This window comes from Vombatus ursinus, unplaced genomic scaffold (genome assembly GCF_900497805.2).
Source record: "Vombatus ursinus unplaced genomic scaffold, bare-nosed wombat genome assembly UNPS02014181.1, whole genome shotgun sequence".
NCBI lineage: Eukaryota > Metazoa > Chordata > Mammalia > Diprotodontia > Vombatidae > Vombatus > Vombatus ursinus.
The window spans coordinates 245,257-267,049 of NW_020953959.1; the positions used below are offsets into that span (position 1 = coordinate 245,257).

General features: G+C 48.9%; 2 protein-coding genes across 2 annotated transcripts in view; one reads left to right on the forward strand and one right to left on the reverse strand.

The window, feature by feature from the left end:
* The first annotated feature begins 316 nt into the window (after positions 1-316).
* MAT2A (methionine adenosyltransferase 2A) lies at positions 317-6,990 on the forward strand. Its single transcript, XM_027860458.1, has 9 exons — positions 317-548; positions 2,473-2,550; positions 2,647-2,769; positions 3,171-3,283; positions 3,383-3,526; positions 3,779-3,997; positions 4,155-4,337; positions 4,506-4,639; positions 5,384-6,990. The coding sequence occupies exons 1-9, from the start codon at positions 458-460 to the stop codon at positions 5,484-5,486; spliced, it is 1,188 nt and encodes a 395-aa protein (XP_027716259.1). The 5' UTR covers positions 317-457; the 3' UTR covers positions 5,487-6,990.
* Positions 6,991-8,464: 1,474 nt separating this feature from the next.
* Positions 8,465-21,793, reverse strand: part of GGCX (gamma-glutamyl carboxylase) — a 13,689-nt gene continuing 360 nt past the window's right edge. Inside the window, exons 2-15 of the mRNA XM_027860457.1 lie at positions 21,238-21,408; positions 19,261-19,419; positions 18,873-19,038; positions 17,968-18,046; positions 15,931-16,037; positions 14,560-14,723; positions 14,026-14,291; positions 13,706-13,837; positions 12,641-12,792; positions 12,229-12,398; positions 11,979-12,109; positions 11,636-11,783; positions 10,788-10,983; positions 8,465-10,364 (exon numbers count right to left, since the gene is read on the reverse strand). Of these exons, the coding sequence (XP_027716258.1) occupies positions 10,166-10,364; positions 10,788-10,983; positions 11,636-11,783; positions 11,979-12,109; positions 12,229-12,398; positions 12,641-12,792; positions 13,706-13,837; positions 14,026-14,291; positions 14,560-14,723; positions 15,931-16,037; positions 17,968-18,046; positions 18,873-19,038; positions 19,261-19,419; positions 21,238-21,408 (2,240 nt within the window). The 3' untranslated portion in view covers positions 8,465-10,165. The remainder of the gene's footprint in view (positions 10,365-10,787; positions 10,984-11,635; positions 11,784-11,978; positions 12,110-12,228; positions 12,399-12,640; positions 12,793-13,705; positions 13,838-14,025; positions 14,292-14,559; positions 14,724-15,930; positions 16,038-17,967; positions 18,047-18,872; positions 19,039-19,260; positions 19,420-21,237; positions 21,409-21,793) is intronic.

The following is a 21,793-nucleotide window of genomic DNA, read 5'->3' on the forward strand; positions in this document are numbered from 1 at the left end:
GGCGGTGAAGCTGATGAGTCTCTCCCTTCCGTCGCCTCCCCTCCTGGACTCTTGGAGCGGAGAAGCGCTGTCGAGTTTCCATCCCTCACTTGCTTTACGTCGGGGGAGAAAAGCTACCCAAGGAGACGGGGGAAGAGAATGGTTCAATTTCCCTCCTCCCCCCCGTTTCGCCGAGTGGTTTTGTCCGCGGCCCCGCTCCCCTGCCCCCTCCCCCGGTGGCGCATTGGCGCGCGGCGGAAGGGGGCGAGGCCGAGGAGGAGCTCGAGCCGCAGCGCGACTATAAATAGGGCGGAGCACCGCCCGGCGCCTTGTTCCGCCTGCGCCACGGAGAGGATCCTCTAGTTCGAATCTTCAGGCTCGCGCTAGCTCATTCTCCCGCTCGCGTCCTCGCCGCCCTCTTCGCACCCTCCGTCTTCTCTGTCTCCCATTGCCTGGCGCCCCTTTCCCTGTCACAGCCATGAACGGACAACTCAACGGCTTCGATGAGACCTTCATCGAGGAAGGCACCTTCCTCTTCACCTCAGAGTCTGTGGGCGAAGGGCACCCCGGTGAGTTGTAGGGGACAAGTGGAGTCGGGCGCCCGGCGGGCGGGGTTCAGTCAGGATGGTGGAGGCGCTCGTAACCGGCGTTGCCCCCCACCCCGGGTCTGGCGGGAAGAGCCGGGCGCCGCGGCTGCCGGTGCGAGCGCGTGGCCGCCCCTCCCCCACTCCGCCGGAGCCCCTCCCCCGCAGCCCTGCCCCGCCCCAGCCGCGCGCCCCGGTATTCGGAAAATTCCAGAAACCCTGAAGAGGGCGGGGGGGGGGGGCTGGCGGGCGAGGGTACTCGTGGTGTCCAGACCCAATGTCCTCGGCCCGGCAGGAAACCCACGGAGCGGGAGCACCCGCCCGCCCGCGGCGGAGGCGCGTGCCCACCCCGCGGGGGCGCGCGCCCCGCATTGCAGCCGCAACCACGTGCCCGCCGCGTGTGGCGCCGCGGGAGGGGGGAGGGGGGCAGAGCGCGTGGGGGGTCCTCCAGACCCACGGACGGACGGACTGACAGCGATCTCTCTAAATATAGCCCCGCCGGGAGAGCGCCCCTTTTTTGGAGGGAGGCTCCTTCCTGTCCAGCGGAGACGCCCCACTCCCCGAGTGGTGCCCGGCCGGTCCGCGCCCCTCCTCGCCAGGGCTTTGTCAGGGCGCCATGATTGGGGGAGAACCCGGGGAACAAAAGCCCATCCAGGAGGGACAGCCGGCCCAGGCCCGCAGGCGCTGCCCCTGGGCCCTTTTGTTAGGGGATCCGAGAAAGCGGGCCCGACACGTGCCCTTTAGGGCTCAGCTAAGCCTGTGTGTGCGGGGGCCGTGGAGAATCCCCTGGGACCCCCGAGCACGCCCATCCGCCGGTGTGCCATCAGCGCCACCTCTACCTGTCACCTGAGTTTGAATTAGAATTGGCCTAGAGCTGGGGCCCCTCCCTTTCTGGGCATCACAGGACGGGATCATAGTCTTAGGAAACCTCAACTCTCATGTTTAAGGGGGTTCTAAGCTTTACTATCACACAGCCTTTTAAAAAAAATTGTACACACTGGGAAAAAGTCTTGGTTATGATTTAACTTGGGTTTTTCTTCTTTTCAGCACTCCAGTAAACCACACTACCTAGACTGTTTTGAGGTTGAGTAGCTAAACTAGATGAGTAGATATTATTCCTTAAGGATAGAACTGACTTGTACCCCAGGTGCTGCCGCAAGGGTGGCAGTGCTGAGCACGTTAAACAAATTTAATTCAATTAATGAAATTGAAATAATTCTTTAGAGAATCAAATCATAACAGATTGAGAGCTTAAACACATGCTAACAGGAGAATAGTTGTCATTTTTTAATACAGTTGTGGGGAAAAAATGAAAGAAATGAAGTTGAAAACTATCTTTTAAATATTTTCAAAGCAACCTTCAAATTTGAGGCTAAAATGGAAACAGAGCTATTGTGTCTAGTACAAACTAATACTAAATAACTATTGAAATTTTTGTAACTTAAGTAACAGTGTACTTTTTTTCAGTTGTGCGTTTAGATACTGTCACTTTGTTTCTGAAATTTAAAAATAACCTCTTCTTCATCCTCCTCCCAAAGAAGCACATTTTGGACTTTTGTGATGATAATTACTCCGAGGAACTTGGTTTAGTATTCTGTGAACTAGAAGAAAATAGTTACTATGTTAGCTGTGGGATTAAAACTTGAATATCGAAAATATTCCTTTTAAGGCATTTCAAAGGTGTATAAATAGGTTATATTCTTTTGAGGTAGAGCTATATTCAGATCATGGTGTCAGGTTTTCAAATTTTGAGTACCAATCAGTTTCACTTCAGGCAAATGACTTTTTGGTAGATCATAGATCTGATGACAAATTTTATTGGGCTTTTTTTCTTATATTAAATGCCCTGTGGAGATTAAAAGTAGTAATAAGTTGGGTGTTTTAATAAGGTCTGAATTATTTTTTCTAGATAAGATTTGTGATCAGATTAGTGATGCAGTCCTTGATGCTCACCTTCAGCAGGACCCTGATGCCAAAGTTGCTTGTGGTAAGTGATCTGGATATCAGTTGCTAAGCTTACATTGCAGTGTGAATTTGTTTATTGGAGATTAATGTTTGAATTTTTTTTTTTTTTTCCAATTAGAAACAGTTGCTAAGACTGGAATGATACTGCTTGCTGGTGAAATCACATCCAGAGCTGCTGTTGACTATCAGAAAGTGGTTAGGGAAACAATTAAGCATGTAGGCTATGATGATTCTTCTAAAGGTGGGTTTTATGAGTTGTTGTCTTGAGCCACTAAAACCATTCCTTCTCCCATTCCTTGATAATTAGCTTTGATCTTTGTACTTTTAGCTTTGAATTTCTTTGCTTATTTATGTTATAAATATGCCATTTTTTGTTGTTTTCCAAGCTTTTACTGTATGGCATTTACTCTCAAATATCTCTGAACTTGTACTCCCCTTCTCCCCGGAACCTCTAAAATAGTTCTACCATATATACATGTAATGCTCTTAGATGAGTTTGCATTTTATTAATCAGGACAACATCTGCATAAAAAAATAGTAATGACATTCTTATATTGAGTGACTGGCTCAACAAGATGGGGACCACTTGACTGCTTTCTTCCCTGTTGTACCGAGTTTAAATGTGTATTTAACTGTTTACAGGGTTTGATTACAAGACTTGCAATGTTTTGGTAGCCTTAGAGCAGCAGTCACCAGACATTGCTCAAGGGGTTCACCTAGATCGAAATGAAGAAGATATTGGTGCAGGAGACCAGGTATTTTGCTTATATGGTGGTGTGTTTGGTTTTTTTAATCTTTTTAAAATGCAGTGTAATTTTTGAGCAGTTCCGTTCAGATTTCATTTTTTTCCACAGGGATTGATGTTTGGTTATGCTACTGATGAAACTGAAGAATGCATGCCCTTAACTATCGTGTTAGCTCACAAGCTCAATGCCAAACTTGCTGAATTGCGGCGCAATGGAACTTTGCCTTGGTTACGCCCAGATTCCAAAACTCAAGTAAGTAATGGTCTGGGTGCCATGTAAAGTCAATGATGAAAAGCAAAACTATTAAAATTAACATTACAGGTAGATATATAAAGGGGGGGAGTAGCTGGCAACCAAATAGAAAAATGAGAGTGTTGTTGTCTTAGGTATATTCAGATTTACTAGTTGATTTGTCTGCTATATGCAGAGTACTCTGGATAGAGGCTAGTGGGAAATGTGTTTGCTTCCTCTCTGGTGTCCTCATGTCTATGTTGTACCTCTTAGGTCACTGTGCAGTATATGCAAGATCGTGGTGCTGTTCTCCCTATAAGGGTCCATACAATTGTGATATCTGTTCAACATGATGAAGATGTATGTGTTGATGAAATGAGGGATGCTCTAAAAGAAAAGGTGATCAAAGCTGTCGTACCTGCAAAATACTTGGATGAAGATACAATTTATCATCTGCAACCTAGTGGCAGATTTGTCATTGGTGGGCCTCAGGTAAGACATTTCTAGGATTTTGTCTGGTCGTTGTATGTTCTCCAACAAGAGATGAGTTCATCAGTATGGGTTCTGTCCTCTTACCAGTTGATTAAGGTCTTTGGGTCTTTATATTTTCTTTGTCAACCAACGGATCTAAAAGAAGCTGTACTTGCAGGGTGATGCTGGTCTAACTGGACGGAAGATCATTGTGGATACCTATGGTGGTTGGGGTGCTCATGGAGGTGGTGCTTTCTCAGGAAAAGATTATACTAAGGTGGACCGTTCAGCTGCTTATGCTGCCCGTTGGGTGGCAAAATCCCTGGTTAAAGGTGGTCTTTGTCGCAGGGTACTTGTTCAGGTATGTATTCTTGCAACTGCGAGTAGGTTTTCCCAGGCCTAATATATCAAGTGGTTACGGGGATTAAAAAATCCACGCTCATCAGGCACTGTATAGAGTGGTATGAGTGACAGTTACTGAACAAACCAGAATTTTGATTACTGATTATTCGATTGTTGTTGCTTCTAGGTTTCTTATGCTATTGGTGTTTCCCATCCATTGTCCATCTCCATTTTCCATTATGGCACCTCTCAGAAGAGTGAAAGAGAGCTCCTGGATATTGTGAAGAAGAACTTTGACCTCCGCCCTGGGGTCATTGTCAGGTAAAGATGGTAATGCATGTCACTAGCCAGAATTAAATGGGGGGGGGGGTGTTTCACACTCTTTAAGCATAAAAACCTATGGTCTAAGTATGGAGACAGATGAGAAAAAACACAAGCAGCCCTTCCATCCTGATAGCTTTTTCTAAGTTGTCATCAATCATAATAGGTTTAAAAGACTATTAAAGGTTAGAGGTTTCCTCTTTTAATTTCCAAAATTGTTACCGATGAAAATCAGTGCAGAACCTGGTTGGCTGACTTGAGCCCAAGAAATCCTGGATTTGAGTTGGAGTTGCTGTGTCCATTTGTAGCTGCCTTCCTCAGCCTTTGGGGGGAACAAGGCTTAATTAAAGAGCAGAAAACCATTAATGCTTCCAGCCAAGTGGAGCGCTGGGATGGCGCCTGTCTGTACCTTAAGGGGGGTGGTAAGTATTGGATTCTCAAATGAGCTTTGACCCTTGAAGTTTCTCAGGATGGTGACAAGCTTTCAGATCTGTTGAGCCAGTGACTGGAACGAGATTTGTAGTTACTTTTAATCTGAAAGCTGGAAAGTAAGTGCCTCTCCTTAACAAGGTGCCAGGAGATTGGACATCAGGGTTGTGATGCTTCTTCCCTACATTTTCTTCTAGCTTTCCCCAGAGAACTGAACTTCTCATTTGCCAGAACTCTTGAAAATGAGTCTTACTAATTATATTGCTTTTATTTAATTGAATGCTACATATTAAGTTATGGACTTGTATATTCCAGGGATCTGGATCTGAAGAAGCCCATTTATCAGAGGACTGCAGCCTATGGCCACTTTGGTAGGGACAGCTTCCCATGGGAAGTGCCCAGAAAGCTTAAATATTGAAAGTGTTAGGCTTTTTTCCCCAGACTTGTTGGCGTAGGTTACAGAGAAGCCTTCAAGCTCTGAGGGAAAGGGCCCTTCTCCCTAAACTTCTCCTGTCCTCTTTCAGCTCTTGATCAGTTGCAGTCACTCTTGTCCAATGATCTGATTTAGTTTTTGTGGGGACTGTAAGTTGGGCTCTGCTATTCTGTCCCTGGTGTTTTGCTCACCGTTACAATGGATTTAGTGAGCATAGGTGATCCATGTAACTGCCTAGAGATAAGCAGACAGCACTGTCTAGTAAATGATGCTTTAAGATTGAACCTTTGTGTCCCACCACCCAACCCCAAAATCTTAACTGCATTGACTCTCCCATCAAATGCTGAAAAATGTCCTTGTAATGTGCACGTCAAGTACTTGTAGTTCCATTTATAGCCTCTATCCAACAATGCCACCGCCCTGTCAGCATGATTTTGTAATGTCTTGAGCTCTATTATGAATGTGAAGCCTTCCCCCATCCTCCCTGTAACCTGACCCACTTCTAATTATGTAGCTTTTTGTCAGGGAGTGTTCCCTACCAGATCAATCTTGCATGTAACGCAAGTTCCAGTTGGAGCTCTAGCCTGACTTCATGAAAAAGGCAGTTACTAGTTGAACCACCTTCTGGTGCTTATGCTCTTAATGACCATCTCTTAACGGCACCAAATCTTAAAATCTCTCCACTTGGCTGTCTTTTGGAGGACGTACGTAATAAGGTTTTTATTTAGTAAACCAATCCTATGCATGGTTTCAGCACTAGCCAAACCTCACCAACTCCTAGCTCTAGTTAAGCGGGCACTTGGCAGCCTTGTGATGTCATACAGAGAAGTCACAGGGCGGTATCTGAGGGTCTGTAGGTTGCACACTTTGGTACCGGTTAACTTTTTCTTTATAAGAAAGACTGAGTATTCCACACTGCACAAGAACTCCTCCCAGGGTTTTTAACTTTGTTTTATTTTCAAAACCAGGTCCAATGAGCTTTCTGAGCAGCTGGTGTAGATACAGAGAAACCAGCTTCCTTCAGAGAGCAATGCTTTTGGCGGGGAGGAGAAGGAAATCCCTTCATACTTGAACATTTTCTAATTGCTTATTTATTGTATTCTGGGGTGTGGCGTGAGTACAGAGAAGCTATCGCCTCAGAGGGCAGCTTTTAAAAAAAAAATCCTTGACACCATGATTCCTTTGACATGTTTCCAGCATTCCCAGGTAGGCCAAGGTGTCCTACAGAAGAACCTTGGGTTACACCTACAAGGGGGTCTGGCTGGTGTTAACAGAAGGGAGGGCAGAGCTGGAGCAGTTGGCCATGAAGGAGGCTGACTTGGCTGGTGTGGTACAGAGAAGCCAGCTTGTTTACATGCCTAGTCCATGGCTGCTGCCCTCAGCAGAAAGTGCCTTTCGGGATCTATTTTTTGGAGGTTTATTACGTATGTCTGGTTCTCAATTCCAACAGTTTAATGAAGATCTAAATAAAATGCTAGGTTCTACCTTACAACTGTGTCCATTCACTGCTGAGAAGATGGGGCATTCTTTGATGCTTAGAAGCAACATTTGGTCTGACTACAGCTGACAGCGCCAAGCTGCCCTGCTTATTTTTTTATCTATAAGTGGACAAACCAGTTAATACCCTGCAGCAAATTCTAGGGAAGGAAGTGGGTGGCTGGTTCCTGTGCTTATTAGGTATTGGAAGAGCTGGGTTCTGTAGAGTCAGGGACGAGATGGTAAGGAGCCTTGGAAGATGGACACGTCTTTATCTGCAAGGTGCATCTCAGACTATGTGAAGAGGAAATTGAGCAAAAGGCCCGCTCAGATACCTCGGACCAAAAGGTAAAGGTGGGAAGCTTTTTACTTGAGATCTGAATATGGCAGTTTGTGTCCTTGTGGAACAGTTCCATATAGCCAAAAAGAACTGTTGTCCTTCTCTCTACCCCTTTAGAAAGAGATGCTAGGGTTAAACTTTTATTATAATGGATAGTTAATTGGGCCTTAGGCATAAAAAAAGGAAAGGTCAACCTGGTAAACCTGAGAGCAAGTATCACATAGTGACTAGTGTGTGAAGATTCTTTGTTCTGTCCATTGGAAACTACAGATAGGCGTAAACCTGTGCACCTGGAGCTACATACAGGTGAGGCACATTATACGAGTACAGGCAAAATCATTGAGACTCCTTTGCTTTTCCTTGCCTTACAACATGGAGGTATGAAATGGCTAGGTCATTCCAAACTGTTAGACCATTAAGGTATATTTGATCTGAATGTTATTGAGGACTTCACAAGAGTCTGAATTGACAGGAAAACTGGGAGGGGGGTTTAAAGTAATTGAACCCCCAGTAACGTTGAAGGCAACTCCCTGAAATGTGGGAATGTCTCAGGAAGAGCTATCCAAGTCTTCATTTTCTTCCACCTCTTCAAGGACCAGCGGAAGCAGAAAGTAACCCCTAAAAGGACAAAGACCCTAGGGCTTGCTTGCTTTTTTTTTTTCTTTTTTCTTTCAGCGAAAGACAAGGTTTATTAAAGATCTGCCATATTAGCCAGACTCTTAAGCAATCTGAGCACCTATGAGCTATTGGCTAGATTATAACAATCTGTGCCTACTTTGGGCATTTTCACTGGCTGCCTCCCATGCCTGGAATGCTTTCTCTCATGTTTTCTTACTGGTTTCCCTTATTTCCTTCAAGTCCCAGATAAAATTCTACCTTCTGCAGGAAGACTTTCCCAATTCTCCTTTATGCTGTGTTTACCGCCCCCTTTCTCTTTTGTGTGACTAGGGAGGGAGAGGCAGGAGAAGGAAGGCCTGTAGCAGCCAGGCGGTCAGAGATAATAGCTGCAGCTGGTTCCTTTAAAACCTGGCTGCTGAAGCTGTGGTAGAGCCCACCCTGCACCACCCCACCACTCTCCCTTAGACCAGGTTTTATCTCTTGATGTGACGGCTTCCTCAGCCAACAGTAGACAAGGGCAAAGACACTGTTCTATTTATCCCTAAATTTTACTGCACATCTGCTTGGCCATACTGGGGAAGACATGCATTTAAGACCCCAGGTCTGCTTTTTGTTAAGGGCAAGAAAGTTCAGACTTTTACAAAGGACTAATGTTTCTGATGGGGCAGGGATGTTGCAGTGGACAGTGAGTGCTGGATTGCTGAGAGTTCTCTGATAAATTCTGATGTTGATACACTGGTTGGGGCACTACATTCCTGGGGAAAATGATAAGAGGAAATAATCAAATTTATATAGTACTTACTATGTACCAGGCTCTGTGCTTGCTATGCGCTTTACAAAATATCCTCACAAGTCCAGGATGTAGGTTTTTTCCCCATTTTTCAGCTGAGGGCACTGGCAGATGGCAGTTGTAACTTGCCCAGTCACACTGCTAGCAAGGCTCTAAGCTGGCTTTGAACTTGGCTGTTCTGACTCCAGACCCAACTCTATCCAGGGCACCTCCTAGCTGTCTCTAGATAGAGAAACAATACCTGTCAGGGCCTCATCCAATCCGCAAGCAAAGGCCGTGGAGAGGCAGTGGTTCAGATTACTGGGAAGCACAACTTGATTTCCATTCCTCCCAAGTGCTAGGTATTTTAACTGCTTTCTAGCAATATTCCGTGCTGGCCCCTTTTCTCGAAGCTCAACTAAACAATTCAGGTGCCTCTTAGAGAGGAAGGCAATAAGGTTCCTGCTGGGCTTGTCTGCAGTGAATCCCAAAATCTTGTGCAAAGAAGGGAGGATTGACGTCTGCTCTAATTTTCTTTGTTCATTCTGTAGACTTCCCTGGACAGAACCTAAATTTCTTGAGGGACAGGATGGGGTTTTTGGCTTTGTATCCCCAGTGTGCAACAGATATACTGGTAGGGAGACAGGTGTTTATAAATTCCTGTTCACTTAAAATTGGGAGCTAAAATGCACCAGACCACCTTCGAGTGCCACAGACACAGGTATAGGTGATCCAGGTGATGTGATTAAGCCAAATTACTGGTTTAAAGTTAGACTGTGGTGTAGGGACCTTTATGATACAGCTTCTCATATCCTCACTTCCCCAATATAAAGGGATCAGTTAATGCAAGAAGTGGGGTGCTGATGTAGGACTTTTAAAACCTTCCCCATCTCCAGATTATCTGGTTGGTATGGGGAAGAATGTCAGCCTGTGGGATACCTCTAAAATTAGTAAAGACAGTGAGAAGTTACTTCCTGCAGTTGGGATAAGGCTCTTCTACTGGGCACTAGAGAAGACAGGCTTCAGCCGTTGATGTCACTGACTGGGTCAGGGTCAGGCCTTTCTAGAGCCACCCCGGGACCCCTGGGAAAACATGAGACAGAGACAGGTGAGTTCAGTGGGTTGAAGATTGGCTCCAACTGCCAATAGAGCTGTCTTAACACTGCTGCTTTCTGAACCCGTCCTATGAAGCAGAACAGGAGAAAAATAATCAGTAACACATTAGTCTCCTCACCAAACTTCTAGAACCCTCCACTGAGAAGGAATGGCAGATTAGTGGCACATAGAGACTGCCTGGAGCCGTCTGAGTTACCATCCGTGCTATCTAATTTGAATAAATCGGCATGGGCAAGAGAGTTTTAAAAAAAAAATGACTTGGAAAAATTATCCTATACAAATTTCTCTTGAGTGTGTAAATTGTTCTGTGATTGGTCCTCATCAAAACCCAGGGGCCGTGACAACTCAGAGTTCTGAGCGTATGGGTGTATGGCTCGACTCAGTAGGATCAGCATTAGTATCCAAGGCATCAGACGTTGCAGGGGTGGATTCTGCTGGTGACTCAAAGGGTCGCAGGTTTGCATAGGTCACTTCCTGGGCCAGCTGTTCCAAGGAGGGGCGACCCAGGATCAGATTTCGAAGAGAGATACAGGTCATCAGGAAGCTGAGAAGAGAGATAGAGGGTAGAGTGAGTCACTCTATGTCCATGAAACCCTTGGGAGTAAGTAGCCCATGGCATCCATGACCACAACAAACATGTCTAAATTACACAAGAATCCTCTCTCTGCTCTAGCTCTTAAGTCCAGTTGAGTGGGGAAGCTTGTACCACAGCACCTCAGAAGGCTTAGGAGGCCTCGGAACAGGTTGTGAATAATTTTTAGAGTTCGAGGAAAAGACCCACTTGCCACATTAAAGGTTCTGATCCCACTCCCACACTTCTCCCTCAAACTGAAGGGAAGAAAGAAGATCACTAGACTCAGGTTCTCCCCTTCCATGGGAGTACCATCCCATGACTACTCAACTAGACAACACAGAGATCATAGGGCAGAAACTCGGGACAAGGTGAGATGATGGGGGTGGTAGTAACCTTCGGCGGAAGATGTAGAGTTTGCGAAGCAGGAAGCGGGATAGCCTTTCATAAAAAGGGGAACTGCGCCGCCTCTGGATTTCCTGGAGACGCTGTTGTCTACGCAAGAAGGTCTGGACCAGAGGAGTTAACTCGGGTCCACCTTTCACTTCCCCCTCCAGCAAGGGGCGAAGCTCTGGAGGCAGTGGTCCAGATTCTGCCCAGGGAACAGGAAACAAGAACATCACTGGTATGGACAGGACAGCTGTCCCCTTCAAATTTATCTTCCGGCAGCTGGAAATAAAATCAGTCCCTCAATAGCCAGAGTTATTATCACCCTGTCATCTTGCAGCACTGTCCAGAGTCTGGGATACTGAAAAAAGACCTCAGTTCGCATCCTGGCTGTGTGACCCTGGGTGAGTCACCTCTGCCTCAGTTTCCTCAAGTATAAAATGAGGATAATAGCACCTTTCTCGCAGGATAGTTTTCAGGGTCAAATGAGACAGTATCTATAAAGTGCTTAGCACAGTGCCTGGCATGCTATATAAACGCTATCTATTACTCATTAACATCATCAGGTGCCCCTGTGCGCCGGGCACTCACTGTGCTAGGTGCTGGCAATTACAAAAAAAATAAAAACAGCCCTTGCTCCCTAAAGAGCTCATCATCCAATATTCTGTGGTGCTTAAACAGTAAACCCCTTTTAAACATGCCAAGAAGGGATCCAAGAAGGGATCCCCTCCACTGCTGCCAACCCCAGATCACACAGAAGCGATGGCAGTTTTATACCTGAAGGGGGCCCCAATGAGCTAACCCCTGGTAGAGAAAGCCTCACGGCAGCCTTGGATCTCAGGGGTCTAATGACTCACCACTCCCATTCTCTACTTTCTCCTTGAGTTCCTGTAACCGAGCCAAGTCTCGCTCCAACGCCAGCTCTGTGGTGTTGACAAAGATGTACATGTAACAAGACGGACTCTGGGACATCGTGTGCACCTTGTGATATTCACCAGCCGGCAACTGCCAAGGAGGAAGAGTGAGTGGCGGGGCATGCGTCCATCCTCCCCCTGCCCGCTCCTCAGAGCTTCTGCTTGGCTCTTGCTCTGGCCCCCCGTCACACCTCAAAGGTGGTGTGCTCAGCGCTCAGAATGCTGCTGCACACGCTCTTCCCTTGGGTCCAAGCTTCGTCTGGCCCTTCTGTCTGAGGGGACCTACCTGGACTCTGTCCCCTTCCTGAAGGGAGAGATTCCTCTGCTCCGCCACCAGCTCTACGGTCACTTGCCCCCGCAGGAGCTCGATGCTAGTATTGCCCAAGTCTTCACTCACAAAATTCTCCAGGTGTAACCCTGTCAGAGGCAGAGTTGATCATGCCCACCCCAGCCCTGGTCACCTGGGCCCCCACCCTGCCCCTCTCCCACACAAGAGCGGCACAAACTCTGCCCCCCACCCCCCACCTTCTCCATACCAGGGAAGTCAGCAATGAAGACCACCTCAGTGTGGTTGTCCAGGGTGCTCTCGATCTCCTGAAACTTCTCCCTCCAGGGAGATAAATCCAGCAACAAGGGCTGCAGCCAGGGCGTTGGGCGGAAGGGAGACCAGGCAGCTTGCACAATGTCCACTCGAGGGTCAAAAAGCCTGTGGGCAGAAAGGGTTACCTTCCAAAAGCCCATCCCCCATCCCACAGAGAAGCCCTGCCTCCTGGCCCTGTGTGGCTCCGGTGGGGAGGGAGGTCAGGGCCAGCCCTCGAGGGATGCTCCGTCTCTCCCTAGGTGCCCCCTGGAGGTGACACTGGACCACTCTGGCAGAGGCGAGCCCACGGAGCCACAGCCTTCCCTCCCATCCCCCTCTGCTGGCTGGCTGGCAGCCAGCCCACACACCTCTGCTGGAAGCGGTCATTGATGGAGACCCAGACGTCGAAGTAGATCTGGGGCTCGGAGACGTTGTAGCTGGGCAGCAGGCGATTCAGGCACAGGGCATACTGTTTCAGCATGTCCGCGTGGTCCTTCCATCGGCGACTCTGTGTGAACACCTGCCCCCGGCCCCCACGTTAATCTGGCAGCGAGGAGAAGAGTCATACTGCACGAAGAGGAAAGAACGACGAGAACCCAAGCTGTCCGCTTGGCCGAAGGGCCACCCCATCTGGGATGGAATGTTAAAGCTGGAAAGAAAGGGCCTGAGGGGTCCCCTGATTGAACCTGGACCTGAAATAGGAATTTAGCACCTGCTTGGACGACTCTGAGGAGAATTCACATCTCACAAAGTACCCCTGTCATTTCTGGACAAATCTGCTTATTAGGAATGTCTCATATTCCGAGCCAAAATCTACCTCCCCACAATTCCCACCTCTGTATTCTGCTTCTGCCCTTTGGAGACAAGAACATTAACCCCATCCCTTTTTCCATGTGAAAGGCCTTAAAATAGTTGAAAACAGTGGTTGTATTCCACCTAAATCTTATCTCTTACAGGGTAAACCTCCCCCGTTCCCTCACAACTGATGGTCCCATGCCATGATTTCACGTTCCCTCATCCTTCTGGTCCCTTCCTCTGGACATGCTCCAAGTGATCAAAGCCCTTCCTACAAGGTGGTGTTTGAGTTTCCCATCACTCCAGGTACAAGCAAACAAATGAGCACAGAGTACACTGGGACGATCAATTCCCTGGAAATAATCTGGACGCCAGATGATGTGAAGGAAGCCTGTACTGCACTAGCTTTACTTTGTGTCCACAACCCATTACTGGCTCACTAAGCCCACAGGTAGGTCCTTTCAGTGATCTGCTTTCCAGCCACATCTCCATGCTCCACCCCTGCCCCTCCCACCATCCCCATACCCTAATCTTGTGCAATTTTAAGATCCCAAATACTTTTCCCTTCATGGGGCGGGGTGGGCTGAGGCGCCAGACCAGGAAGGGAAGGATGTTAGGATTCAGGGGCTGTCTCTCACCCCAGGATTAAGGTAGCCTAATTCCCCAGTGCGGCCATCTCTATAGGTGATCTTGACGTGCTGGTGGGAGCGAGAGTGCACCATCATGTCCCAGGAGTAGCCATAGAGGCCATTGGTCCAGTTGTTGTAACCCTGCAAAGCGATTACAGGGAAATCACTCCTGTAGCGGGAGATGTGTGATGGGAATGGCTCTCCTGAGCCAAGGAGGGAGAGAGGCCGACTGACTCCCTTAGCACGCACGGCCTTCTCCGACCCAGCCAGGATGAGCTGGGGCCCATGATTCTTCCTGACATCACCACCCCCACCTGCCGGCCCTGTACCTGGGTAATAAAGTGGGAGTAGGGCAGGAAGAGCTGCTCCAGCAGATAGAGCAGCGTGAAGACAGCTCCCAGCCGATGCCGCAACCGGGCCCGGGAGCTGCCTTTGGCTCGGCCTCTCTTATAGATGCAGGACAAACTGGGCTGGGCGTCAGCTGTGCTTGGCAGCAGGCCTCGGAGCCACCGAGGACAGCAGGACACCCATCTCCGAGGCCAGTCGGGGGAGCAGAAGAGGGGGCTGCTGGCTAACATGACGAAGGGGAACATACCTAGCAGAACAAAGAAGAGTTCCGTCTGACACCTCTCCCCCCAACGTGCCAAGTCACTCCCCACAAAGCTCTGGACCTGGATCCAACTCAAAACCAGCCCAGACCCTGCCCAGGACCTTCATGTCCTCATGCCCAGTTCAGTCCCTCTCCATACCTGCTGCCTTTCTGTCTCTGCCCCCAGCACAGCCCTTCCACCCCCAAATGATGCCTCGGCATCACTGTGTCTGTTCCCACGGCCCCTGGTTTCCTTCAGACCCCAAGCACTAACCAATGCTGAAGAGCTGGGAATTCATACAGTGGAAGTAGGAGACAAACAGAAGGCCAATGGATCTTGAAGCATCAAAAAAGAGCAGGAAGCCGGCCAAGAGGTCTAACAGCAGCCCACACCAATGGACCACAAGCAGGCTGGTCATTCCCTCGGAGAGCACCAGCCTGTTGACACAGAGAGCAGGCTCCAGGCCACTGAGGGCAGAAGGGGCTCTGCCTTCTGCCCCCTAAGGAGAAAGGTCAAGTCACTAAGTACCCAGCGATGGGCAGAGGAGCTTGTGAAGAAACCCGCCTGCCCACCAAGACCGCCTCTGGGCCTGCTTTCTAGGCTACTCTCATTCCATGATACAACAGACATCCAAGAGCTCAATGCGGTGCCACCGACTGGCAGCGCGGGATGTCAAAATCAGAACAAAGTCTGATGAACGGAATCCAGGGTGTTCTGGAGGCTGGGAGGGAAGAGAGAGGGGCTTCTAAGGGAAATGACGGCTGGGACACCGAGGAGACACAGAACAGGGGGAGCGAGAAAAACAAGTTTGGAAAACAACGGAGCCGGGAACAAAAATGCAGAAGGAAAAATACGCAGAAGGAAAAATATGGATGAACCCTGACTCTGCTTTACAATCTATCTCTAGAGACAAGCAGCTCATAGAGAGCTGATGGGGTTCACCCACATGGCTGTGGAGGGCTGAGCAACCCGGGGACAGGAGGCCATTGTTTGAGACCTACTCTTTCTCCATTTCTCTCTCTCTTCTCTTCTCTCTCACTTTCTGCTCTCCTCCCCTCCCTTTCTTCTTTCTCTCCCTCTCTTCTTTCTCTCCCTCTCCTTCCTTCCTCTTCCTCCTCCTCTCCTTTTTCTTCTCTCTCCTTCCTTCCCTCTCCCCCCTTCTCTCCTCCCCTCCTTCCTCCTCTTTCTTCTCCCTTCCTCTCTCCTCCTCCTTCCCTTCTTCTTTCTTCTTTCTCTCCTTCCCTCCCTCCTTTTTCTCTCCCTTTTTCTCCCCCTTTTTCTCCCTCTTTTTCTCTCCCTTTTTCTTCTCTCTCTCCTCCCCGCCCTCCTTTGTCTCTACCACCCTATCTCCCTTCATTCTCTTCCTCATCTCTTTTTCTTTCTTCTTTTTATTTCCTTCCCTCCTCCCCGTGTCTCAGGCTTGCCAGTAGTGGCCACAGTCCTATCTGGTGGGCCCTACTGGTAACCCTCAGGAATAAAGATGGATGATTCTTGCCCTAGAGTGATTCCAAGGTCACAAAGAAGAGCAAGAGGAGACAAGGAAGCCAACGTGGAAAGCGGCAGTTATTTATCCCTGACTGGAGGGAAGCCAAAACGCCACCACCTCCCCCACAGCCGTGGCCCCTCCCCCAGCTCCCCACTCACTTGAAGGGGTCGAAGAGCCAGTGTCGGGACAGGGAGCCCATGGAATAGCCTCCAATCCAGTCTGCGTCGAGCTTTTTCACTCCCGCAATGAAATACACAATGAATATCTGCACAGGCAAAACCCAGGACTAAGGAACAAATGAGGACCTGACTCTGCCCTCGACAGTCAGTCAGGGGCTTCAAAGTTCACTGTCTGGGAGAGGATTGCCAGTTCTTCCTTTGAGATACACAAAACTTTCTCTTTTCCAGAGGAAGAAAGGAAGATTTCGGCAAGAGCTGAGTGGGCCGGCCAACCTACATTTGGTCTACCCTCCCTGCACAGGGAGAAAAGGCAGTCCCCTGGCTGGTCTCCATGTCTGTGGTCTCCTCTCTCCAGTCCATCTTTCACAGAGCGGCCAAACAGAGCCAAAGCCTGCATGGCCAGTCACGTGTCGGCTCCCCGGTGCCTCCGAGATGAAACGTGGGCTGCTCTGTTTGGCTCTTCCAGCCCGTCACAATCGGGGTCCAAGCCTTCCAGACTTGCAGTCCATTCCTCCTCATGCCGCAGGCCAGTCCAACTTGTCTGCCTGCCACCCCCGTGCAGGACCTTCCATCCCACACCTGTGCCCCACAAGCATTCCCTCTTTGCCTCTGCCTCCAGATTAAACTCAAGGGCCATCTCTGACAGGAAGGGGATCCCTGGAAACTACTTTGAACATTGTTAATGGACTTATCTGTGTATACATTCCAATGGAATGTAGCTCCTTGAGGGAAGGGACTGCTTTGCTTTATCTTTGTACCAATCAATCAGTATTTATGAAGCACCTACTGTGCGCCAGGCCCTGTGACAGATGCTGGAGACACAAGTCCAACAAATGAAAGAATCCCTTCTTGTTAGGAGCTTACTCTCCAGTTGTATATTTACATATCTGAACACACAAGTAAATAATACAAACATACACGCTGAATTTCTCTCCTATACACACACAAATCTGCTTCCATACATACATCTACAGTTAGGTGTGCATGTGTGGGGGTAGCGTGGCAGGTAAGGTGACCAGAAAAGGCTTCTGGCAGACAACGAGATGGCAGCTGGGACTTCGAGAGAGAGAGTCTACAAAGCAGAGATGAGAAGAGAGTGGATTCCAGCCACGTGGGCCAGACAGTACAAAGCAGGGAGGCCGGAGATGAAGCCTGAGGACCAGAGAGAAGCCAGTGTGGCTGCACTACAGAGCATGAGAAGAGATTAACCTTCTCTCAGCCTCCAGTGAGGCTGAGAAGAGGGGCTGGGGCCAGAACCTGGAGGGCTTTCAATGCTAAATGGAGCTTTCCTTTTATCCTGGATGGACCAAACTGCAGAGTCACATCCTTCCTCAGGCAACGAGCGGGCATGTACAGTGGCTGGAGTGGTGGAGATACTGGAGGCAGGGGGAGGAGGGAAGGGTTTTAAGGCCTGAACAAAGGGGATTAGGACAGAAGAGGCCAGATGCAGGAGGCGCTGGGAAGGGGGAGGAGCAAATGGCAGCTGATGGGAAGTGGGGGCTGAGGGATAGTACAGAGCCCAGGATAATGGAGAGGTTATGAACCTGGGAAACAAGAAGGGTAAGGAAGCCTTCGAAACAAACGGGGAACTCTGGAAGAGGGAAGGGCTTCGGCACAAAGAGGAGGAGTTCAATTTTGGACTCAGGTTTTATGGAGTTTAAGATGTCTCTGAAACATCCAGTCTGAAATGCCCAAAAGGCAGTTGGGGATGCAAGACTGAAGCTCAAGGACAGATTTGGGAGTCATCTGCCTAGAAATGACAGTTAAACCCATGGGAGGGATGATGTTAGAGAAAGAGAGAGAGACAGACAGAGACAGTGATGGGGTCTGTGGGGAGTGCGGACAGGGAGGGGAGGAGAGGACAGGATAGCAGAGGAGGAATAAGCAAAGAGGGCCCAGGATGGAACCTTTGTATCCCCAGGCACACACGATTCCCGGCCCAGAGAAGGTGATGAAATGGGCTCGTAGCGGGAGGGAGCAGCAGCAGCTGTGGTGGCCCCAGTGAGTCCAACGTACCTGTCCACGCAGCACTGTGTAGTTCCAAAGTGGAACGTGGGCGTTCCTCTTAGAGGGATTTCTGAAGCCATCCAGCGACCTGTGCTCAGAGGAAACCAGTAAAGGTGAGGGGATACCACGCTCTGTCCAGTTCTATACCTAGGATCTAATTCTCTCCCTTTCTCTGCCCTGCTTACTCCAAGGATGCCCCCATCTCCCCCTGTTTTCTCTGTGCTTGGGAACTTAGTATCCAAAGCCCCTTCATCAGGGGCAGCTAGGTGGTGCAGTAGATACAGCACCAGCCCTGAAGTTAGGAAGTCGTGAGTTCAAATCCGGCCTCAGATCAAACACTTGACACTTACTAGCTGTGTGACCCTGGGCAAATCACTTAACCCCAATTACCTAAAAAAAAAAAAGAAAAAACAAACCAAAAAAACCAAAGCCCTTTTATCATAAAATCGTAGACCTGGTCCCACCCAGTACATCAGCCTCTTAGACAAACAGTCACGTGGCTTCTTTTTGAAGACTTCCAGGGACAGAGAGCTCACTACCTCTTTAAAGACCTCATTCTATTGCTGAACAGCAATGTTCTCTCACATTGAGATGAAATCTGTCACTTCTGTGATCTAGAACAACCCTTAAAATATCTGAAGAGAGCAATCACGTCTACCCCCAGTCTCCTCTTGAGACGGAACTCCATAAAGCGACTAGAACAATGTCCCTGTGGGGCCCAGAGGGCAACTGGGAGGGAATGGAGCGTCTCTCTCCATTTCCAGGGACAGCCTTCGGAAGCCACTGAAACTACAGCTTGAATTTTCAAGTCTGTCCTGCACAGCAGAGTTAGAATTGTGCTTCAGATGCCTGGGCTGCCCGACCTGCCACCCCCAACCTATCCCGTTCCACCCACCCCCTGGACCACCTCGTACCAGTAGCGGTTGGCATCCATGAAGGACAGCTGGAAAGCCAACAGTCCATACAGGTAGGAATGGTTGTTCCACGAGGTCTTGTCCAGCAGAAACACGTACCAGTAGGGCAGCAGGAACAGTAGGCAGCTCAGGCGGTACCACAGCCCCAGCATCATGCCCAGTGCCCCTGGGGTTAAGTTGTGGGGGGAAGGATGTTAGGGAAGAGTCCTGGTATCAGACGGCCCCGCTCAGCTGCTCCCAGCATCAACCCCAAGGCCTGGCAGTGCCGGAGGTGAGTGCAAATTCAAGGAGAGGTCCCCCGAGGTCCAGCCACTCCCCGGCATGCTGCCTGGGTCCTATCTCTACCCAAGTTATTTTCTGCGGCTCTCCATCCCACCATTCTCCTCACCCAGAAACATGATGGTGTAGACCAGGTACATCCAGTCAAGCGGCAGTGGACGCAGAGCATCTATCAAGGGAAAGCGGCACACCTCAAGCCCGTCCAGGTATCTGTGGTCCAAGAAGCTAAGACCTCGCTCCTGGGGAATGTCCAGCACCATCAGCAGCCCTAGAAAGGTGGTGTTCAGGAGGGTCAATAATAACTACTGAGATTTATATAGCACCTACTATGTGCTAGGGGCAGCTAGGTAGTGTGGTGGATAGAGTGCCAGGAAGACCTGAGTTCAAATCAACCTTAGACGCTTACTAGCTGTGTGACCCTGGGCAAGTCACTTAACCCTGTTTGCCTCAGTTTGCTCACCTGTACAATGAGCTGGAGAAGCAAATGGCAAACCATTCTAGTATCTCTGCCCCAATAAAACCCAAATGGGGTCACAAACAGTCAGACACAACTGAACAACAATGTACCAAGTGATTGACAATTATTATCTCATTTGATCCACGCACCAACCTTGGAGGCAGGTTGTTTTTACAATTGAGTAAACTGTGGCAAAGAGAGGTTAAGTGACTTGCCCACGGTGACACAGCCAGTATGTGTCTGAAGCCAGAACTAAACACAGGTTTTTCTAACTCGGGGCCCTGCATTCCATTCACTGTACCATCTGGATGCTGTTCTTGTATTTTTACAAGGGGGTAAGTCATGGCTTGATGCATTTGGGAAACCTTCCTAGTCTGAACAAATGATGGTATGTGAAGTAATGCTTTACTATTGCGCTTTTAAGAAATGACAGGGGCAACTAGGTGGCACAGCAGATAAGAGTATCAGCCCTGGAGTCACGAGGACCTGAGTTCAAATCCGGCCTCAGACACTTGACATTTACCAGTTGTGCAACCTTAGGCAAGTCACATAACCCCATTGCCTAGCCAAAAAGAGTTACAAAAAGGATGGAGAGAGCTGGGAAGATTGGTATGAACTGATGCAGAGCAAAGTGAGCAGACCCAGGAGAACAACTTGTACCATAATAGCACGATAAAGAAAAACGGCTCTGAAAGAAAGACTCAAGACCTCTGATCAATGCAATGGCCAACTTCAATTCCTACAGACAGACTTGGTAAAGCACATTATCTACTCCTGGACAGACAGGGAAGGGACTCATGATGCAGAAGAAGGTGTATATTTTCAGATATCACAAATGTGGAAATTTATTTTGCTTGAATATGTATGTTCATCACAAGGTTTTAATTTTTTTCAGTGGGGGAGATGGAAGGAAGGAGGAGGCTTATGGAGCTAGAGTTACCAAAAAAGAAAGAAAAGGGAGAAAAGGGAAGGTAAGGATAGAAGGAAGAGGAAGAGAAGAGGGAGGGAAGAGGAAAGGGAAGGATGGAAGGAAAGGGGAAGGGGAGAGGAGGGAAAAAAGAGGGTCAATGAGGCAATTTTTTAAATGCGCAAAAGAGAACTGGGAGGCCAGAAAGAATCACATGACAAGCAGAACAGCTTTCAGAGTTATATGATGAATTTATTATATATTTTAAAAGAAAAAAGCTGTACATAATAAGAGATTTGGAGTCTCACATACAATGTTCTTTTTCTGTTCTATTATGTACATGAAAAAGCTCTTTTTATTTGGTACTTGTTAAGTGCAGAATAAAATAATAAAAAATCTGCTGAGTGTGATGGGACTCTTTCCCGCCTTCTCTGGGTAGGTCATTCCATGTGAGGTCCAGAGAAGAGTGGGCAGAATCTCAGCTAGGCTGCCATCCACCCAGTTACTTATTATTCTAGCTCAGAGAGAGAATCTTCCCAATACTCCCACTGTTTGCTTTCCTTGAGGTCAGAGTTCTCTTGGTCACCAAACTAGGGCACACTGGACACAGAGCCACCAAGGCTCCCACATGCCCTGGGAATCTCTCCATTACATGTAAAGGATGTAGGCAGAGGGAGGGTCAAGGCCACGCTCCCCTCCTTTCTACCCCCACGTGGACTCACCAAAGAGGAACCGGAAGACTCCAAGGCTTGCAGGGTCAGTTGGTCGATTCAGGAGGGTCACCAGCCTCTGCCAGCTCGACACGTGGGACCATTCAAAGCCAAACAGCTTAACCATTCGGCTGACCTGCTGGGGTCCCGGGGTCTGCCCAGCCTTGTTCTTCTGAGGAAGCCCTGCAGCCAGAGGAGTGGAAAAACAGCCCAAGGGGGTCTTTTCAGAAGGAGGGCTCCCCCTCAAACCACTGACCTCTTCCAGGCCGGGGGAGGTGGGGGAGGTCTTCCCCCAAACCCCTGGTGCCTCTCTCTGAGAAGGGAAACTCTCCCTTTAGAATACCAGTCTCCCTCCCAACCACCCCTCTTCTGCCCTAGGAGTTTCCCCCTCAAACCACTGGTCACTTCCAGACCAGGTGTCTCCTTTTCAAAGCACCTTTCTCTTTCACTCTGGGGCAGAACTCCCCTTCAAATCACTAGCCCCTCCAATGCAGGTGAGGCTCTCCCTCACCAAGGGTCCCCCCACCTCCTGAGGCTCCCAACCACTATTCCCCCTCCTGTAGACTTC